This window comes from Salmo salar, chromosome ssa16 (assembly GCF_905237065.1).
Source record: "Salmo salar chromosome ssa16, Ssal_v3.1, whole genome shotgun sequence".
Taxonomy (NCBI): Eukaryota; Metazoa; Chordata; class Actinopteri; order Salmoniformes; family Salmonidae; genus Salmo; species Salmo salar.
In genome coordinates this window covers 86,561,383-86,582,055 of record NC_059457.1, presented here as the reverse complement: position 1 = coordinate 86,582,055, position 20,673 = coordinate 86,561,383, and the positions used below count along the sequence as shown (strand labels likewise).

Sequence of the window (20,673 nt, the reverse complement as noted above, 5' to 3'; positions counted from 1 at the left end):
TGTACATGAGCGTGTGGGTTACCTTATTCTGCGAGGCAGAGAAGTGGGAGATGTTGAGCTGCAGTGCCATGCGGGCCAGCAGACAGACGGTCCCGTTGCTATTGGAGACAGAGTAGCTGCCCTGGCTGGGGGTTCCAGGGGGGGTGGGGACGGGGGCGGGGGCTGCTGTGGTGGTGGAGGGGGGTGGAGGCGGGGCTGTGGTGAAGCTCTGGTCAGCAGTACACACACTCTCTGGGAAGAACAGTACAGACGGTTCAGACCAGCTATCACACAACACGGGTCAATACCCTCATACGGTTCAGACCAGCTATCACACAACACGGGTCAATACCCTCATACGGTTCAGACCAGCTATCACACAACACGGGTCAATACCCTCATACGGTTCAGACCAGCTATCACACAACACGGGTCAATACCCTCATACGGTTCAGACCAGCTATCACACAACACGGGTCAATACCCTCATACTGTTCAGACCAGCTATCACACAACACGGGTCAATACCCTCATACGGTTCAGACCAGCTATCACACAACACAACACGGGTCAATAGCCTCATACGGTTCAGACCAGCTATCACACAACACAACACGGGTCAATACTCTCATACGGTTCAGACCAGCTATCACACAACACGGGTCAATAGCCTCATACGGTTCAGACCAGCTATCACACAACACGGGTCAATACCCTCATACTGTTCAGACCAGCTATCACACAACACGGGTCAATACCCTCATACGGTTCAGACCAGCTATCACACAACACGGGTCAATAGCCTCATACGGTTCAGACCAGCTATCACACAACACGGGTCAATACCCTCATACGGTTCAGACCAGCTATCACACAACACGGGTCAATACCCTCATACTGTTCAGACCAGCTATCACACAACACGGGTCAATACCCTCATACTGTTCAGACCAGCTATCACACAACACGGGTCAATACCCTCATACTGTTCAGACCAGCTATCACACAACACGGGTCAATACCCTCATACTGTTCAGACCAGCTATCACACAACACGGGTCAATACCCTCATACGGTTCAGACCAGCTATCACACAACACGGGTCAATACCCTCATACGGTTCAGACCAGCTATCACACAACACGGGTCAATACCCTCATACGGTTCAGACCAGCTATCACACAACACGGGTCAATAGCCTCATACTGTTCATTTAAACACCATAAGGTAAATGGTCAAAGTCAAACATGTAAAGGAATAACCAAAGTGTTGATGGCCAGTGTACAGTTGTTAATGGTTGATGGCCAGTGTACAGTTGTTAATGGTTGATGGTCAGTGTACAGTTGTTAATGGTTGATGGTCAGTGTACAGTTGTTAATGGTTGATGGTCAGTGTACAGTTGTTAATGGTTGATGGTCAGTTACTTGTTAATGGTTGATGGTCAGTGTACAGTTGTTAATGGTTGATGGTCAGTGTACAGTTGTTAATGGTTGATGGTCAGTGTACAGTTGTTAATGGTTGATGGTCAGTGTACAGTTGTTAATGGTTGATGGTCAGTTTAATGGTATCAGTTGTTAATGGTTGATGGTCAGTGTACAGTTGTTAATGGTTGATGGTCAGTGTACAGTTGTTAATGGTTGATGGCCAGTGTACAGTTGTTAATGGTTGATGGTCAGTGTACAGTTGTTAATGGTTGATGGTCAGTGTACAGTTGTTAATGGTTGATGGTCAGTGTACAGTTGTTAATGGTTGATGGTCAGTGTACAGTTGTTAATGGTTGATGGTCAGTTGTTAATGGTTGATGGTCAGTGTACAGTTGTTAATGGTTGATGGTCAGTGTACAGTTGTTAATGGTTGATGGTCAGTGTACAGTTGTTAATGGTTGATGGTCAGTGTACAGTTGTTAATGGTTGATGGTCAGTGTACAGTTGTTAATGGTTGATGGTCAGTGTACAGTTGTTAATGGTTGATGGTCAGTGTACAGTTGTTAATGGTTGATGGTCAGTGTACAGTTGTTAATGGTTGATGGTCAGTGTACAGTTGTTAATGGTTGATGGTCAGTGTACAGTTGTTAATGGTTGATGGTCAGTGTACAGTTGTTAATGGTTGATGGTCAGTGTACAGTTGTTAATGGTTGATGGTCAGTGTACAGTTGTTAATGGTTGATGGTCAGTGTACCGTTGTTAATGGTTGATGGTCAGTGTACAGTTGTTAATGGTTGATGGTCAGTGTACAGTTGTTAATGGTTGATGGTCAGTGTACAGTTGTTAATGGTTGATGGTCAGTGTACAGTTGTTAATGGTTGATGGTCAGTGTACAGTTGTTAATGGTTGATGGTCAGTGTACAGTTGTTAATGGTTGATGGTCAGTGTACAGTTGTTAATGGTTGATGGTCAGTGTACAGTTGTTAATGGTGTTCAGTGTACAGTTGTTAATGGTTGATGGTCAGTGTACAGTTGTTAATGGTTGATGGTCAGTGTACAGTTGTTAATGGTTGATGGTCAGTGTACAGTTGTTAATGGTCAGTGTACAGTTGTTAATGGTTGATGGTCAGTGTACAGTTGTTAATGGTTGATGGTCAGTGTACAGTTGTTAATGGTTGATGGTCAGTGTACAGTTGTTAATGGTCAGTGTACAGTTGTTAATGGTTGATGGCCAGTGTACAGTTGTTAATGGTTGATGGTCAGTGGTTAATGGTCAGTGATGGACAATAAGGGTGCATCCCAAATGATCCCTGGTCCAAAGTAGTGCACTATCTAGGGAAAAGGGTGGGATTGGGGGCTGTACCGTTGGAGCTCAGATCCTCTCCTGTCATGAAGGCTTCCATGGTGACGTTAGAGAAGGTGACGGTGGCTCCTCCCACAATGACAGGTGAGGCGCTGATACATCTGTAGGTGGTGTTGACCCTAGCAACCATCCCTACAGAGGTCGTCTCCACAGTTACCACATCTGTAGAAAAACAGACAAGACACATTGGTCAGAAATCAAATAATCCATTCTGTGTGTTAATGTGTGTGTGTGTGTGTGTGTGTATGCGCAAAGCGTGCCTCCATGTGTTAGTATGTGTGTGTGTGTGTGTGTGTGTATGCGCAAAGCGTGCCTCCGTGTGTTAATGTGTGTGTGTGTGTGTGTGTATGCGCAAAGCGTGCCTCCGTGTGTTAATGTGTGTGTGTGTGTGTGTGTGTGTATGCGCAAAGCGTGGCTCCGTGTGTTAGTATGTGTGTGTATGCGCAAAGCGTGCCTCCGTGTGTTAATGTGTGTGTGTGTGTGTATATGCGCAAAGCATGCCTCCGTGTGTTAATGTGTGTGTGTGTGTGTGTATGCGCAAAGCATGCCTCCGTGTGTTAATGTGTGTGTGTGTGTGTGTGTATGCGCAAAGCGTGCCTCCGTGTGTTAATGTGTGTGTGTGTGTGTATGCGCAAAGCGTGCCTCCGTGTGTTAATGTGTGTGTGTGTGTATGTGCAAAGCGTGCCTCCGTGTGTTAATGTGTGTGTGTGTGTGTGCAAAGCGTGCCTCCGTGTGTTAATGTGTGTGTGTGTGTGTGTTGTGCAAAGCGTGCCTCCGTGTGTTAATGTGTGTGTGTGTGTGGTTTGTTGTGTGTGTGTGTGTATGCGCAAAGCGTGCCTCCGTGTGTTAATGTGTGTGTGTGTGTGTGTGTGTATGCGCAAAGCGTGCCTCCGTGTGTTAATGTGTGTGTGTGTGTGTGTGCGCCCGTGTGTGTGTGTGTGTGTATGCGCAAAGCGTGCCTCCGTGTGTTAATGTGTGTGTGTGTGTGTGTGTGTGTGTATGCGTGTTCAAAGCGTGCCTCCGTGTGTTAATGTGTGTGTGTGTGTGTGTGTGTGTGTGTGTGTGTGTGTGTGTGTATGCGCAAAGCGTGCCTCCGTGTGTTAATGTGTGTGTGTGTGTGTGTGTGTGTGTATGCGCAAAGCGTGCCTCCGTGTGTTAATGTGTGTGTGTGTGTGTGTGTGTGTGTGTGTGTGTCTCTTTCTCACCGGTGCTGTTGGCCTCTGGGAAGTTGGAGACATCACTGAGGTTATACTGCAGGGTGAGTTTAGCAACGCTGTACAGACTGTCATTGGATGAGAAGCCGAGGCCCAGGGCGTGGCCATCCCCGAACAACGCCACGAGCCAGGGGGAGCGGCCGTCACCCCCACACGAGCTGGCCACACCCACCACCGCCGACCCTGGGAGGGGCACCATCACCGTACGCTGGAGAGAAGAAGTTTGTACATTTAAAACATGTTCAGGATAGTATGGTTTGCCCAAACTCATGCACACAGTTGTCTTGGGAAGAGAGACTTATGTTCAGGACATTATCAAATGTACAATCTGTTTCTCTAAGCCGGAGAGGATTGTGGGGGATGTAGTTTACCGTGCCGTTGGCGGTGTCATAGGTGATGGAGAAGGAGGCGGAGAGTTCAGCTTTTATACAGGTGGAGTTTCCCTCTGTCACCTCCAGAGTGACCTGAGACTGGACTACTGTCACACAACCTGGGAGGAGATATCATCATTACCACTATAACCATGACTGACTGGACTACTGTCACACAACCTGGGAGGAGATATCATCATTACCACTATAACCATGACTGACTGGACTACTGTCACACAACCTGAGTAGTATTATCAGTCAGTACAGTATGAAGACAGGCAGAAACTGCTTCTCCAATAGAAATCCATGATCAGGCTTATAAAGTGATATCAAGCGCATGTGCAGAAACACGTTATCTGTTCTAACGGTGGTCTCATGCCAAACTGCACGTGTGCATGCCGTCAAATCAAAGACCCTCCTTTGACATTAAGTTGTTTTTCAGGAAAATTACAAGTTTTTCACTCTCATGAGGTTGGAGTGTTGTGGATTATTCCCAGTTCACTATCAAACTCACTATCACAGTGGCAAAGTGTTTCTCCAAAATGGCCGCCAAGTCACCTGACCGCTCACCTGACGCGTCAGATGTCACCAGCTGACCACCATTCACACACACTACACCAGACATTGTTTGGTAGCCATCAGAGAACTCTCCAGTATGCCTTCTTGACTAAGCGAGTTATCTGTGTCCTGTGCTATATTAAGGACATACTGTTAATAGATTGTAGAACCCATGTTGTATGATAATGCTAACTAGTAGCCTTTAGCATATGGTTTGCTAGGGCCCATTCAGGTATGTATTGACCTAAGGACCACGTTGTGGTTCACATTATGCTACTTACGGTCCTTTATGTTTAAAAATATATATATATATATAACACACACACTAATATATATATAAATATATATATATATATATATATATATGATGATGTTTTATAGCCTATCGACGGCACTAGGGCACATTATATTATATTAGGGTGGCGCAGTGGTCTAAGGCACTACATTTCAGTGCAAGAGGCGTCACTACAGTCCCTGGTTCGAATCCAGACTGAATCACATCCGGCCATGATTGGGAGTCCCATAGGGCGGTGCAGAATTGGCCCAGCGTCGTCTGGGTTTGGCTGTCATTGTAAATAAAAATGTGTTCTTATTAACTGACTTGCCTAGTTAAATAAAGGTTAAATAAAAACATTTAAAAATATTGGGTTAACTGTAGCCTACTAACCCCTGTCTATTACCTTGGGACTATCGTGTACTTTGATCAGTTCACAGTATGTTAAGGTTTTATCTTTTATAATGCTTATTGTTCCATTGATTATTTAAACCGTAATACTTGTTTCCATCAGTTACAGAAACCATACATACATATTACATCCTATAACTTCACTGTTCTCTGATTGACCTGGCTGAATAAAAATGGATCCAAGTGGTTGAAGAGAAGTTCTGAATCAGTCACTCTGTCAGGAGCCCCTGGGTGGCCATCACCATTCACTAGAACCAGCCAAACTAGAACCTCTTACATGGAGTAATAACATGTTCAACTACTTCAGACATCGCCTCCAATCTAGGTTGTGACTCAAGATTTAGAGAAAACCAACTACTAAGGAAGAATTCTTCACTTCTCTTATTGACTTCTCAAACCCCAAACCTCTGGCCTGGTCTGTTTCGCAAGCATTCCTGTGTGATGCACTTCGTAAGCAGTCTTGGTTTAGAAATGTTGTGGTGCTAGTCTCATCTCACAGCTGCTGTACAGTCATGGCCAAAAGTTTTGAGAATGACACAAATATTAATTTTCACAAAGTCTGCTTCCTCAGTTTGTATGATGGCAATTTGCATATACTCCAGAATGTTATGAAGAGTGATCAGATGAATTACAATTAATTGCAAAGTCCCTCTTTGCCATGCAAATTAACTGAATCCCCCAAAAACATTTCCACTGCATATCAGCCCTGCCACAAAAGGACCAGCTGACATCATGTCAGTGATTCTCTTGTTAACACAGGTGTGAGTGTTGACGAAGACAAGGCTGGAGATCACTCTGTCATGCTGATTGAGTTCGAATAACAGACTGGAAGCTTCAAAAGGAGGGTGGTTCTTGGAATCATTGTTATTCCTCTGTCAACCATGGTTACCTGCAAGGAAACACGTGCCGTCATCATTGCTTTGCACAAAAAGGGCTTCACAGGCAAGGGTATTGCTGCCAGTAAGATTGCACCTAAATCAACCCTTTATCGGATCATCAACAACTTCAGTGAGAGTGGTTCAATTGTTGTGAAGAAGGCTTCAGGGCGCCCAAGAAAGTCCAGCAAGCGCCAGGACCGTCTCCTAAAGTTGATTCAGCTGCGGGATCGGGACACCACCAGTGCAGAGCTTGCTCAGGAATGGCAGCAGGCAGGTGTGAGTGCATCTGCACACACAGTGAGGTGAAGACTTTTGAAGGATGGCCTGGTGTCAAGAAAGGCAGCAAAGAAGCCACTTCTCTCCAGGAAAATCATCAGGGACAGACTGATATTCTGCAAAAGGTACAGGGATTGGACTGCTGAGGACTGGGGTAAAGTCATTTTCTCTGATGAATCCCCTTTCCGATTGTATGGGGCATCCGGAAAAAAGCTTGTCCGGAGAAGACAAGGTGAGCGCTACCATCAGTCCTGTGTCATGCCAACAGTAAAGCATCCAGAGACCATTCATGTGTGGGGTTGCTTCTCAGCCAAGGGAGTGGGCTTACTCACAATTTTGCTTAACCTGTTGGGGGTAGGGGGCAGTATTTACACAGCCGGATAAAAAACGTACCCGATTTAATCTGGTTATTACTACTGCCCAGAAACTAGAATATGCATATAATTATTGGCTTTGGATAGAAAACACCCTAAAGTTTCTAAAACTGTTTGAATGGTGTCTGTGAGTATAACAGAACTCATATGGCAGGCAAAAACCTGAGAGGATTCTGTACAGGAAGTGCCCTCTCTGACCATTCCTTGAGCTTCTTGACTCTGTTTATTGAAGACTGAGGATCTTTGCTGTAACGTGACACTTCCTACGGCTCCCATAGGCTCTCAGAAGGCGGGAAAAAGCTGAATGATGTAATTCCAGCCACTGGCTGAAAAACATTAGCGCTTTTGGCAAGTGCTCTATCAGAGGACAATGGGCTGAGGCGCGTGCACGAGTCGACCCCATGTTTTATTTTCTTTCGTCTTTGAACCTAAACACGCTTTCCCGGTCGGAATATTATCGCTTTTTTACGAGAATATTGCAAAATTTGCTTTCACCGAAAAGCTATTTTAAAAATCGGACATAGCGAGTGCATAGAGGAGTTCTGTATCTATAATTCTTAAAATAATTGTTATGCTTTTTGTGAACGTTTATCGTGAGTAATTTATTAAATTCACCGGAAGTTTGCGGGGGGGTATGCTAGTTCTGAACGTCACATGCTAATGTAAAAAGCTGTTTTTTGATAAAAATATGAACTTGATTGAACAAAACATGCATGTATTGTATAACATAATGTTCTAGGATTGTCATCTGATGAAGATCAAAGGTTAGTGCTGCATTTAGCTGTGGTTTGGGTTTATGTGACATTATATGCTAGCTTGAAAAATGGGTGTCTGATTATTTCTGGCTGGGTACTCTGCTGACATAATCTAATGTTTTTCTTTCGTTGTAAAGCCTTTTTGAAATCGGACAGTGTGGTTAGATTAACCTGTTATGGCTAGGGGGCAGTATTTTCACGGCTGGATAAAAAACGTACCCGATTTAATCTGGTTACTACTCCTGCCCAGTAACTAGAATATGCATATAATTATTGGCTTTGGATAGAAAACACCCTAAAGTTTCTAAAACTGTTTGAATGGTGTCTGTGAGTATAACAGAACTCAAACGGCAGGTCAAAACCTGAGAGATTCCTTTACAGGAAGTGGCCTATCTGACCATTTCTTGAACTTCTTTGCCATCTCTATCTTTTACAAAGGATCTCTGCTCTAACGTGACACTTCCTACGTCTTCCATGGGCGCTCAGAGCCCGGGAAAAAACAGAATGTCGTCATCCCAGCCCCAGGCTGAAACACATTATCGCCTTTCTCAAGTGGCCGATCAAGGGACTGTGGGCTTAGGCGCGTGCCCTGGCCGCCCCCGTCTTTGTGATTTTTCCTCTGTTTGCCGAAAAGGAGATTCCCGGTCGGAATATTATCGCTTTTTTACGAGAAATTGCATAAAAATTGATTTTAAACAGCGGTTGACATGCTTCGAAGTACAGTAATGGAATATTTAGAATTTTTTTGTCACGAATTGCACCATGCGCACGACCCTGATTTACCATTTCAGATAGTGTCTGGGACGTACGAACAAAACGCCGCTATTCGGATATAACGATGGATTATTTTGGACCAAACCAACATTTGTTATTGAAGTTGCAGTCCTGGGAGTGCATTCTGACGAAGACAACAAAAGGTAATCAAACTTTTATAATAGTAAATCTGATATTGGTGAGTGCTAAACTTGCCGGGTGTCTAAATAGCTAGCCCGTGATGGCTGGGCTATGTACTTAGAATATTGCAAAATGTGCTTTCACCAAAAAGCTATTTTAAAATCGGACATATCGAGTGCATAGAGGAGTTCTGTATCTATAATTCTTAAAATAATTGTTATGCTTTTTGTGAACGTTTATCGTGAGTAATTTAGTAAATTGTTAGCAAATTCCCCGGAAGTTTGCGGGGGGGTATGCTTGTTCTGAACGTCACATGCTAATGTAAAAAGCTGTTTTTTGATATAAATATGAACTTGATTGAACAAAACATGCATGTATTGTATAACATAATGTCCTAGGTGTGTCATCTGATGAAGATCATCAAAGGTTAGTGCTGCATTTAGCTGTCTTCTGGGTTTTTGTGACATTATATGCTAGCTTGAAAAATGGGTGTCTGATTATTTCTGGCTTGGTACTCTGCTGACATAATCTAATGTTTTGCTTTCGCTGTAAAGCCTTTTTGAAATCGGACAGTGTGGTTAGATAAAGGAGAGTCTTGTCTTTAAAATGCTGTGAAATAGTCATATAAAAATTGAAGTTTTTGTATTTTTGAGGAATTTGTAATTCGCGCCACGCCTATCATTGGATATTGGAGCAGGTGTTCCGCTAGCGGAACGTCTAGATGTAAGAGGTTAACGAGAGTCTTGTCTTTAAAATGGTGTAAAATAGTCATATGTTTGAGAAATTGAAGTAATAGCATTTCTAAGGTATTTCAATAACGCGCCACGGGATTCAACTGGCTGTTGAGTAGGTGGGACGATTTCGTCCCGCCGACCCTAGAGAGGTTAAGAACACAGCCATAAATAAAGAATTGTACCAACACATCCTCCGAGAGCAACTTCTCCCAACCATCCAGGAACAGTTTGGTGACGAACAATGCCTTTTCCAGCATGATGGAGCACCTTGCCATAAGGCAAAAGTGATAACTAAGTGGCTCTGGGAACAAAACATAGATATTTTAGGTCCATGGCCAGGAAACTCTCCAGACCTTAATCAAATTGAGAACGTGTGGTCAATCCTCAAGAGGCGGGTGGACAAACAAAACCCCCCAAATTCTGACAAACTCCAAGCATTGATTATGCAAGAATGGGCTGCCATCGGTCAGGATGTGGCCCAGAAGTTAATTGACAGCATGCCAGGGCGGATTGCAGAGGTCTTGAAAAAGAAGGGTCAACACTGCAAATATTGACTCTTTGCATCAACTTCATGTAATTGTCAATAAAAGCCTTTGACACTTATGAAATGCTTGTAATTATACTTCAGTATTCCATAGTAACATCTGACAAAAATATCTAAAGACACAGAAGCAGCAAACTTTGTGGAAATTAATATTTGTGTCATTCTCAAAACTTTTGGCCACGACTGTACAACCTGAGCAACAACATCAAGCAAACTCCATCCAGTGCAGGGAAACATCAGTACTAAGAAATGACCAGCAGAGGGTAGTAGAGGGCTAGAGTTGAGACAGAGACTCAGGTCACATATCAATCTAGAGTTGAGACAGGGACAGGGACTCAGGTCACATATCAATCTAGAGTTGAGACAGGGACTCAGGTCACATATCAATCTAGAGTTGAGACAGGGACTCAGGTCACATATCAATCTAGAGTTGAGACAGGGACTCAGGTCACATATCAATCTAGAGTTGAGACAGAGACAGGGACTCAGGTCACATATCAATCTAGAGTTGAGACAGGGACTCAGGTCACATATCAATCTAGAGTTGAGACAGGGACTCAGGTCACATATCAATCTAGAGTTGAGACAGGGACTCAGGTCACATATCAATCTAGAGTTGAGACAGGGACTCAGGTCACATATCAATCTAGAGTTGAGACAGGGACTCAGGTCACATATCAATCTAGAGTTGAGACAGAGACAGGGACTCAGGTCACATATCAATCTAGAGTTGAGACAGGGACTCAGGTCACATATCAATCTAGAGTTGAGACAGGGACTCAGGTCACATATCAATCTAGAGTTGAGACAGAGACTCAGGTCACATATCAATCTAGAGTTGAGACAGAGACTCCGGTCACATATCAATCTAGAGTTGAGACAGAGACTCCGGTCACATATCAATCTAGAGTTGAGACAGAGACTCAGGTCACATATCAATCTAGAGTTGAGACAGAGACTCAGGTCACATATCAATCTAGAGTTGAGACAGGGACTCAGGTCACATATCAATCTAGAGTTGAGACAGGGACTCAGGTCACATATCAATCTAGAGTTGAGACAGGGACTCAGGTCACATATCAATCTAGAGTTGAGACAGGGACTCAGGTCACATATCAATCTAGAGTTGAGACAGGGACTCAGGTCACATATCAATCTAGAGTTGAGACAGGGACTCAGGTCACATATCAATCTAGAGTTGAGACAGGGACTCAGGTCACATATCAATCTAGAGTTGAGACAGAGACTCAGGTCACATATCAATCTAGAGTTGAGACAGGGACAGGGACTCAGGTCACATATCAATCTAGAGTTGAGACAGAGACTCAGGTCACATATCAATCTAGAGTTGAGACAGAGACAGGGACTCAGGTCACATATCAATCTAGAGTTGAGACAGAGACAGGGACTCAGGTCACATATCAATCTAGAGTTGAGACAGAGACAGGGACTCAGGTCACATATCAATCTAGAGTTGAGACAGGGACTCAGGTCACATATCAATCTAGAGTTGAGACAGGGACTCAGGTCACATATCAATCTAGAGTTGAGACAGAGACTCAGGTCACATATCAATCTAGAGTTGAGACAGGGACAGGGACTCAGGTCACATATCAATCTAGAGTTGAGACAGAGACTCAGGTCACATATCAATCTAGAGTTGAGACAGAGACAGGGACTCAGGTCACATATCAATCTAGAGTTGAGACAGAGACAGGGACTCAGGTCACATATCAATCTAGAGTTGAGACAGAGACAGGGACTCAGGTCACATATCAATCTAGAGTTGAGACAGGGACTCTGGTCACATATCAATCTAGAGTTGAGACAGGGACTCAGGTCACATATCAATCTAGAGTTGAGACAGGGACTCAGGTCACATATCAATCTAGAGTTGAGACAGGGACTCAGGTCACATATCAATCTAGAGTTGAGACAGGGACAGGGACTCAGGTCACATATCAATCTAGAGTTGAGACAGGGACAGGGACTCAGGTCACATATCAATCTAGAGTTGAGACAGAGACAGGGACTCAGGTCACATATCAATCTAGAGTTGAGACAGAGACAGGGACTCAGGTCACATATCAATCTAGAGTTGAGACAGAGACAGGGACTCAGGTCACATATCAATCTAGAGTTGAGACAGGGACTCAGGTCACATATCAATCTAGAGTTGAGACAGGGACTCAGGTCACATATCAATCTAGAGTTGAGACAGAGACTCAGGTCACATATCAATCTAGAGTTGAGACAGGGACAGGGACTCAGGTCACATATCAATCTAGAGTTGAGACAGAGACTCAGGTCACATATCAATCTAGAGTTGAGACAGAGACAGGGACTCAGGTCACATATCAATCTAGAGTTGAGACAGAGACAGGGACTCAGGTCACATATCAATCTAGAGTTGAGACAGAGACAGGGACTCAGGTCACATATCAATCTAGAGTTGAGACAGAGACAGGGACTCCGGTCACATATCAATCTAGAGTTGAGACAGGGACTCAGGTCACATATCAATCTAGAGTTGAGACAGGGACTCAGGTCACATATCAATCTAGAGTTGAGACAGAGACTCAGGTCACATATCAATCTAGAGTTGAGACAGGGACTCAGGTCACATATCAATCTAGATAGACAGATAAGTGATTTCACAGCCTGAACACAAGTCTAGAACATAATCCAGAACCCTCAGGTCTACAGCTGAGAAGCATCACCACCTGTCCGTACGACCAGATTAAGTTCTAGCAGTTCAGTTCCAAGCATGAGAGGAGTTCTAGAATGTTTCCCGTGATGATGTAATGACAGTACAGATGTAAAACTGGCAGGTCCCTCCCTCCTCCTTCGCATGTACCATTACCAAACCCTTTATTACCAACCCTCTAGTCTGGCACACACAGCCTACTACAGACTATTAATACCTACTATGTGTTCCAAATGGCACACCCTATATAGTGCACTATTCAGACTCATTTACAGCTGCTGGCTACCACAACAGACAGAGGTCGAGGGGTTAAATATGTGTCTACTGACATACTGTTTAAAGGTCAGGCTATTCGTGTGTGGCTAAGGAGTGCCTGACCAGAGGGCGTGCCTCAATAGTCTAGACTGGCTTCCTATCTCTCCTCAGAGGATCAATTCATCCAAATCAGCACTAGTGTTCAGACAGAATGAATGTCAGATGAACTAAGAGTGAATTCTAAATGACACCCTATTCCCTATATAGTGAACTACTTTGACCAGGACTATTTTTGAGCAGCCCTATAGGCCCTGGTTAAAGGTAGTGCACTATCCCCTATAGGTCCTCGTCAAAAGTAGTGCACTATCCCCTATAGCCCCTGGTCAAAAGTAGTGCACTATCCCCTATAGCCCCTGGTCAAAAGTAGTGCACTATCCCCTATAGCCCCTGGTCAAAAGTAGTGCACTATCCCCTTTAGCCCCTGGTCAAAAGTAGTGCACTATCCCCTTTAGCCCCTGGTCAAAAGTAGTGCACTATCCCCTTTAGCCCCTGGTCAAAAGTAGTGCACTATCCCCTATAGGCCCTGGTCAAAAGTAGTGCACTATCCCCTATAGGCCCTGGTTAAGGTAGTGCACTACATTAGGAATAGGGTGCCACTTGAGGACACAGCCTGTCTATCTAAGATGAGGTCATCAGCATCCAGAGCAAGGAGCCTGACGAGGCCTGATGCTGGCTCTGGTTTCATTCATTACTGGAATTGATTTGGCCAAATGCATCTGCTCTCTGTTCAGTGCGCTTTCTGCTTAAGCAGTGGTCTCTGGTCAGTTCGGCAGCTGGGCGAGTGAGGGAGAGGGAGATGTGTTCGCGGTTTACCGGGTCTTTTTTCTGCGGTTTTCTTGAAGATCACTCCGCGACCCACACGACGCAGCACTGTGGTTCAGCAGCAGATGATGCGCTGTCAGCCAATGACTTGTTGTTGCCACTCACCGCTGTCATTAAATGGAGTCAAGCTAGCCACAGCAAGTTCTGACTCAACTGTCATGAAACGCATATACAGCGATGAGTTTCTCTCTCTTTCATACAAACTTATAACGAGGAGCACCCACAATGTGTTTTGTGTGTGGAAGTACTTGGTAATGAGTCTCTCATAAGGAACAAATTAATAAAACGACACATCCTGACCAAACATCCACAGCATGACGGTAAACCCAGGGAGTTCTTTCAGAACAGGGCAGAATGCTTCAGGAAACGTCGCTTCGACAGTGGAAAAGTAAGTCAACTAGCAAATCAATGTTGTCATTTTATAACAGGTGATGATAAGCAGAAATAAGGGAGCACTAACTAACTCTCATAGTAGTAGATGTGAGTTTCTCTTTCAAACAATCCCCTGGCCTTGTACACAGCTAATAGCTAACATTCACCAAAGCAAGTTAGCTACTGATAGTGCAACACTAAGTAACAGTACAGATGAAGATAAAATGATTATTATGAACTGGAATAAACTGATTGAAGCAAGATGCTGTTTGAGGCAAACACACTCACACAGTTCTGGGTTGTTCATCTACAGCAGGAAGTGGTCTCCTGCCTGACTGAGAACACACTCACACAGTTCTAGGTTGTTCATCTACAGCAGGAAGTGGTCTCCTGCCTGACTGAGAACACACTCACACAGTTCTGGGTTGTTCATCTACAGAAGGAAGGGGTCTCCTGCCTGACTGAGAAAGCCAGTAGGTGTTCTGATCCAGTTGGCACCACATATCTATGTGAGTCAGGGTTCTCAACTCTGGATTACTTAAAAAACAAGTACAGAAACAGTTTCAAGGCTGAGCATGACCTAAATGTTACACTGTCATAAACAGAGCCCAGAATAGACATGCTGCTGTTAAAATTCAATAAATCATTTTCATTCTGAACTGGAACAAACTGATTGATCACATCACACAGAACATAACAGACACGCAGGCTTTTTGATAGAGCAACACTAAGTAACAGTACAGATCAACAATGATCAGGCCTACTGTACATCTCACTGTAGAAATGATCAGGTCTACTGTACATCTCACTGTAGAAATGATCAGGCCTACTGTACATCTCACTGTAGAAATGGTCAGGTCTACTGTACATCTCACTGTAGAAATGATCAGGCCTACTGCACATCTCACTATAGAAATTATCAGGCCTACTGCACATCTCACTGTAGAAATGATCAGGCCTACTGCACATCTCACTGTAGAAATGATCAGGCCTACTGTACATCTCACTGTAGAAATGATCAGGCCTACTGTACATCTCACTGTAGAAATGATCAGGTCTACTATACATCTCACTGTAGACATTATTGTTGAAAACTAGTCTAGGTTGGAACTGTTAAAATACAAATCATTTTTATTCTTAACTGGAATAAACTGATTGATCACATCACACAGATATAGACCAGAAAGGTGTGTGTGTGTGTGTGTGTGTGTGTGTGTGTGTGTGATGACTCAGGGAGATTTACTCCAGGGGTTGAACATGACCCTGCCTGCCTCACATCCTCCCTAAAAAACACACACACACACACACACACACACACAAAACACTGAAACAAAGAGCAACCACACTATAACACTATAACACTGTTTCCACAGCAGTAGAGAGAAGACATGTGACTCAAAACTGTAATCACAGGTTAACTACCACACACACACCTTAGCATCCTGATTCCCTTTCTTATGTAGGCCTGGATCTTATCAACATTAAATAAAGGCAAATGTTTCAAATGTCAATGAAACTGTGACCTGGTCCATGAACAGCAGCACAGCGCACAAACTGTGACCTGTCCATACAGCAACACGCAAAATGTACCTGGTCCATGAACAGCAGCACAGCGCACAAACTGTGACCTGGTCCATGAACAGCAGCCGCACATTACCTTAGCGCTGTGACCTGGTCCATGAACAGCAGCACAGCACACAAACTGTGACCTGGTCCATGAACAGCAGCACAGCACACAAACTGTCCACAAAACAGTAGAAACAAACCTACATTAGGCCTATAGCTTATAGTCGATTGACTTGACAGTGTTGTGACAACACATCTGTGTGTTCGTGTGTGTGTGTGTGTGTGTGTGTCAGTCTGAGCGGCCACCGGCCAGCTAATGGTCGGTCATAGAGGATCCAGTGTTTCAACACACAAAGCACCTCTACGGTCACGTGAAGCGTTCCCGGAACAATGGGTTGACAGAGAAACAGACGCGTTGTTGATTTTAGGAAAACAAACTGCCCGTTTGTCTGTTCCCATTTGATTCACTTGACCTTCTACTGTCTGTCACACAACATGTCCTGGTCATCGTGACGAAATCAACATGTTGTGTACAAATACGACAGAGAGAAAAAAATAACACGTTACACTGAAACGTCCATAAATAAAAACGTATATTCAAATACATAATAAAATAATATGCTTTATGTCATATGCTCCTATAGAATTATCTATTTATTTCTAAATTCCTTACGCCGAATTAACAGTCACCATACTACACGATAATATAACACTAGCGGAGATTATGACGACGTTTCATTCCCCCTCCGTCTCAGTAACGGTCCTCGATCGACCATCACTATAAGAAACACTTACCAAGAATCGCAAAGCAGGCGATCCCGACAACGAACGGACATGTTCGAGTCATGTTTCAAGTCCAGAGTTCAGTTTAATGGATAGCACACACCGCTTGTCCAACGCAGCTGTCCAGGCAGTGCAATAACAACCCCGAAAAGTAAAGATCTACCTTCCTTTTCTTGTTAGTCCCCTTTATTTGGCGGTTATTTATCTTTTTTCCTATTCGTGGTCCTGTTTTCCGAGCATGTTGCAGAAGCCGGACAGTATCGCTCCCTTTCATGTCCTTCATACGAGGAGGGAACGTCCAGTCACGTGAACCCAGCTTTAGAAGCACCCAGCACCGTCACGTGAGGAGGCCAGCAACACCCTCTTATTACAGCTCCCCTCCCAGACACAACTCAGTACTATGCTACTACTGGCAAACCCTGCTCAAATCAGAATCAGATTTCTACTGTAAAATACTGTATCATAGAATGGGTTATTTCATTCTGGATATTTAAAAACAGCTATTTATAGGCCACGGGGAGGCCGAGCAAAACTCAAAAAGGAAAAACATATTTACATAGCAGATAAACAAGTACTAATGATCTAGTAGATTTATGTGTTTTATGTTGGTTAACTATGTATACTGCTGTCTTGGCTCACTTGGAAAAGATGTCAATGTGACCTGTCTGGTTAAATAAAGGATGGTAGCCAATGTTTTATAACTTGTCTGTGATCTATGTGGAGAGATATATAAAGTATATTGTCTTATGTTAAAGAGGAACGGCAGACAGCAGTAGCCAGTGTCTTATGTTAAAGAGGAACAGCAGACAGCAGTAGTCAGTGTCTTATAGTAAAGAGGAAAGGCAGACAGCAGTAGTCAGTATCTTATAGTAAAGAGGAAAGGCAGACAGCAGTAGTCAGTATCTTATAGTAAAGAGGAAAGGCAGACAGCAGTAGTCAGTATCTTATAGTAAAGAGGAAAGGCAGACAGCAGTAGCCAGTGTCTTATAGTAAAGAGGAAAGGCAGACAGCAGTAGTCAGTATCTTATAGTAAAGAGGAAAGGCAGACAGCAGTAGTCAGTATCTTATAGTAAAGAGGAACAGCAGACAGCAGTAGCCAGTGTCTTATAGTAAAGAGGAAAGGCAGACAGCAGTAGTCAGTATCTTATAGTAAAGAGGAACGGCAGACAGCAGTAGTCAGTGTCTTATAGTAAAGAGGAAAGGCAGACAGCAGTAGCCAGTGTCTTATAGTAAAGAGGACGGCAGACAGCAGTAGTCAGTATCTTATAGTAAAGAGGACGGCAGACAGCAGTAGCCAGTATCTTATAGTAAAGAGGAAAGGCAGACAGCAGTAGTCAGTATCTTATAGTAAAGAGGAAAGGCAGACAGCAGTAGTCAGTGTCTTATAGTAAAGAGGAAAGGCAGACAGCAGTAGTCAGTGTCTTATAGTAAAGAGGAACAGCAGACAGCAGTAGTCAGTATCTTATAGTAAAGAGGAACGGCAGACAGCAGTAGTCAGTATCTTATAGTAAAGAGGAAAGGCAGACAGCAGTAGTCAGTGTCTTATAGTAAAGAGGAAAGGCAGACAGCAGTAGTCAGTGTCTTATAGTAAAGAGGAACAGCAGACAGCAGTAGTCAGTATCTTATAGTAAAGAGGAAAGGCAGACAGCAGTAGTCAGTATCTTATAGTAAAGAGGAACGGCAGACAGCAGTAGTCAGTATCTTATAGTAAAGAGGAACAGCAGACAGCAGTAGTCAGTATCTTATAGTAAAGAGGAACGGCAGACAGCAGTAGTCAGTATCTTATAGTAAAGAGGACGGCAGACAGCAGTAGTCAGTATCTTATAGTAAAGAGGAAAGGCAGAGAGCAGTAGTCAGTATCTTATAGTAAAGAGGAAAGGCAGACAGCAGTAGTCAGTATCTTATAGTAAAGAGGAAAGGCAGACAGCAGTAGTCAGTGTCTTATAGTAAAGAGGAACAGCAGACAGCAGTAGTCAGTATCTTATAGTAAAGAGGAAAGGCAGACAGCAGTAGTCAGTATCTTATAGTAAAGAGGACGGCAGACAGCAGTAGTCAGTATCTTATAGTAAAGAGGACGGCAGACAGTAGTAGTCAGTGTCTTATAGTAAAGAGGAACGGCAGACAGCAGTAGTCAGTGTCTTATAGTAAAGAGGAAAGGCAGACAGCAGTAGCCAGTATCTTATAGTAAAGAGGAAAGGCAGACAGCAGTAGTCAGTATCTTATAGTAAAGAGGAAAGGCAGACAGCAGTAGTCAGTATCTTATAGTAAAGAGGACGGCAGACAGCAGTAGTCAGTATCTTATAGTAAAGAGGACGGCAGACAGCAGTAGTCAGTATCTTATAGTAAAGAGGAAAGGCAGACAGCAGTAGCCAGTGTCTTATAGTAAAGAGGAAAGGCAGACAGCAGTAGTCAGTATCTTATAGTAAAGAGGACGGCAGACAGCAGTAGTCAGTATCTTATAGTAAAGAGGAACAGCAGACAGCAGTAGTCAGTATCTTATAGTAAAGAGGAAAGGCAGTGAGACTGAGCCATGTGAGGAGCCAGGTCAGGGTAGAGTACCGCCCTGGGCAGTCAGCTGACTGTTTCGGTGTTTCAAATGGCACCCTATTCCCTATATTGTGCACTACTTTTGACCAGAGCACTATGGATCTTAAGGACTCTGTTCAAACGTAGTGCACTATATAGGGAATAGGGTGTCATTTGGGGTGTGTATCGACTTTCTCTCTCTCTCTAGCAATTGAGGAGGGGGTGCGGGAACCTGGGAACCTGGGAAGGAATGAGTGAAGCCATGAATGCCTGGACTTCCAGTAGTACTGTTACTCTGACCTTTATCACTACATAGTTATGTTGACCTCTTATCACAGCACCCTATAGGGGCTCTGGTGAAAAGTAGTGCACTAAATAGGGACTAGGGTGCCGTTTGGGATACAAGCAGTATCAAGGCGAGATATGAGACAACTGGTGGCTCGTCTTCTGTTTCATCCGTCTATTCCAGGGATCATCAACTAGATTCAGTTGCGGGCTGATAAAAAAATATATTTGTAGACTGCAATTTGACTGTAAGAAGCCCAAACAGATATATCAAATCAAATTTTATTTGCCACATGCGCCGAATACAACTGGTGTAGACTTCACTGTGAAATGCTTGCTTACGAGCCACCCAACAATGCAGTTAAAAAATAATGGTAACAAGAGGAATGAAATACACAATGGAGCTATATTACAGGAAGTACCAGATCAACATGGAGCTATATACAGGAAGTACCAGATCAACGTGGAGCTATATACAGGAAGTACCAGATCAACGTGGAGCTATATACAGGAAGTACCAGATGAATGTGGAGCTATATACAGGAGTACCAGATGAATGTGGAGCTATATACAGGAAGTACCAGATGAATGTGGAGCTATATACAGGAAGTACCAGATGAATGTGGAGCTATATACAGGAAGTACCAGATCAACGTGGAGCTATATACAGGAAGTACCAGATGAATGTGGAGCTATATACAGGAAGTACCAGATGAATGTGGAGCTATATACAGGAGTACCAGATCAACGTGGAGCTATATACAGGAAGTACAAGATGAATGTGGAGCTATATACAGGAGTACCAGATCAACGTGGAGCTATATACAGGAAGTACAAGATGAATGTGGAGCTATATACAGGAGTACCAGATGAATGTGGAGCTATATACAGGAGTACCAGATCAACGTGGAGCTATATACAGGAATCAAGATGAATGTGGAGCTATATCAGAATACAATATGTGGAGCTATATACAGGAAGTACCAGATCAATGTGGAGCTATATACAGGAAGTACCAGTACCAGATTAACATGCAGGGGTACGAGCTATTTGAGGTAGATATGTACATGAAGGCAGGTTAAGTGACTAGGCATCATAGATAGTATGTTTCAAATGTGTAAAAGTGTGTGTGCGTATGTGGGTTTTATTTGACTAAAACAACATGGTTGATTTCTTCAGGGCTCCTGGCCAGTAAGGTTGATTTCTTCAGGGCTCCTGGCCAGTAAGGTTGATTTCTTCAGGGGTCCT

At 43.7% G+C, this 20,673-nt stretch overlaps 1 protein-coding gene across 1 annotated transcript in view; it reads right to left on the bottom strand.

Moving 5' to 3' along the window:
- lamp1 (lysosomal-associated membrane protein 1) overlaps positions 1–16,891 on the bottom strand; it is a 28,219-nt gene extending 11,328 nt beyond the window's left edge. The window contains 5 exon segments of the mRNA NM_001165374.1: positions 23–231; positions 2,767–2,928; positions 3,972–4,188; positions 4,352–4,470; positions 16,627–16,891. Of these exon segments, the coding sequence (NP_001158846.1) occupies positions 23–231; positions 2,767–2,928; positions 3,972–4,188; positions 4,352–4,470; positions 16,627–16,678 (759 nt within the window). The 5' untranslated portion in view covers positions 16,679–16,891.
- Positions 16,892–20,673: the final 3,782 nt, after the last annotated feature.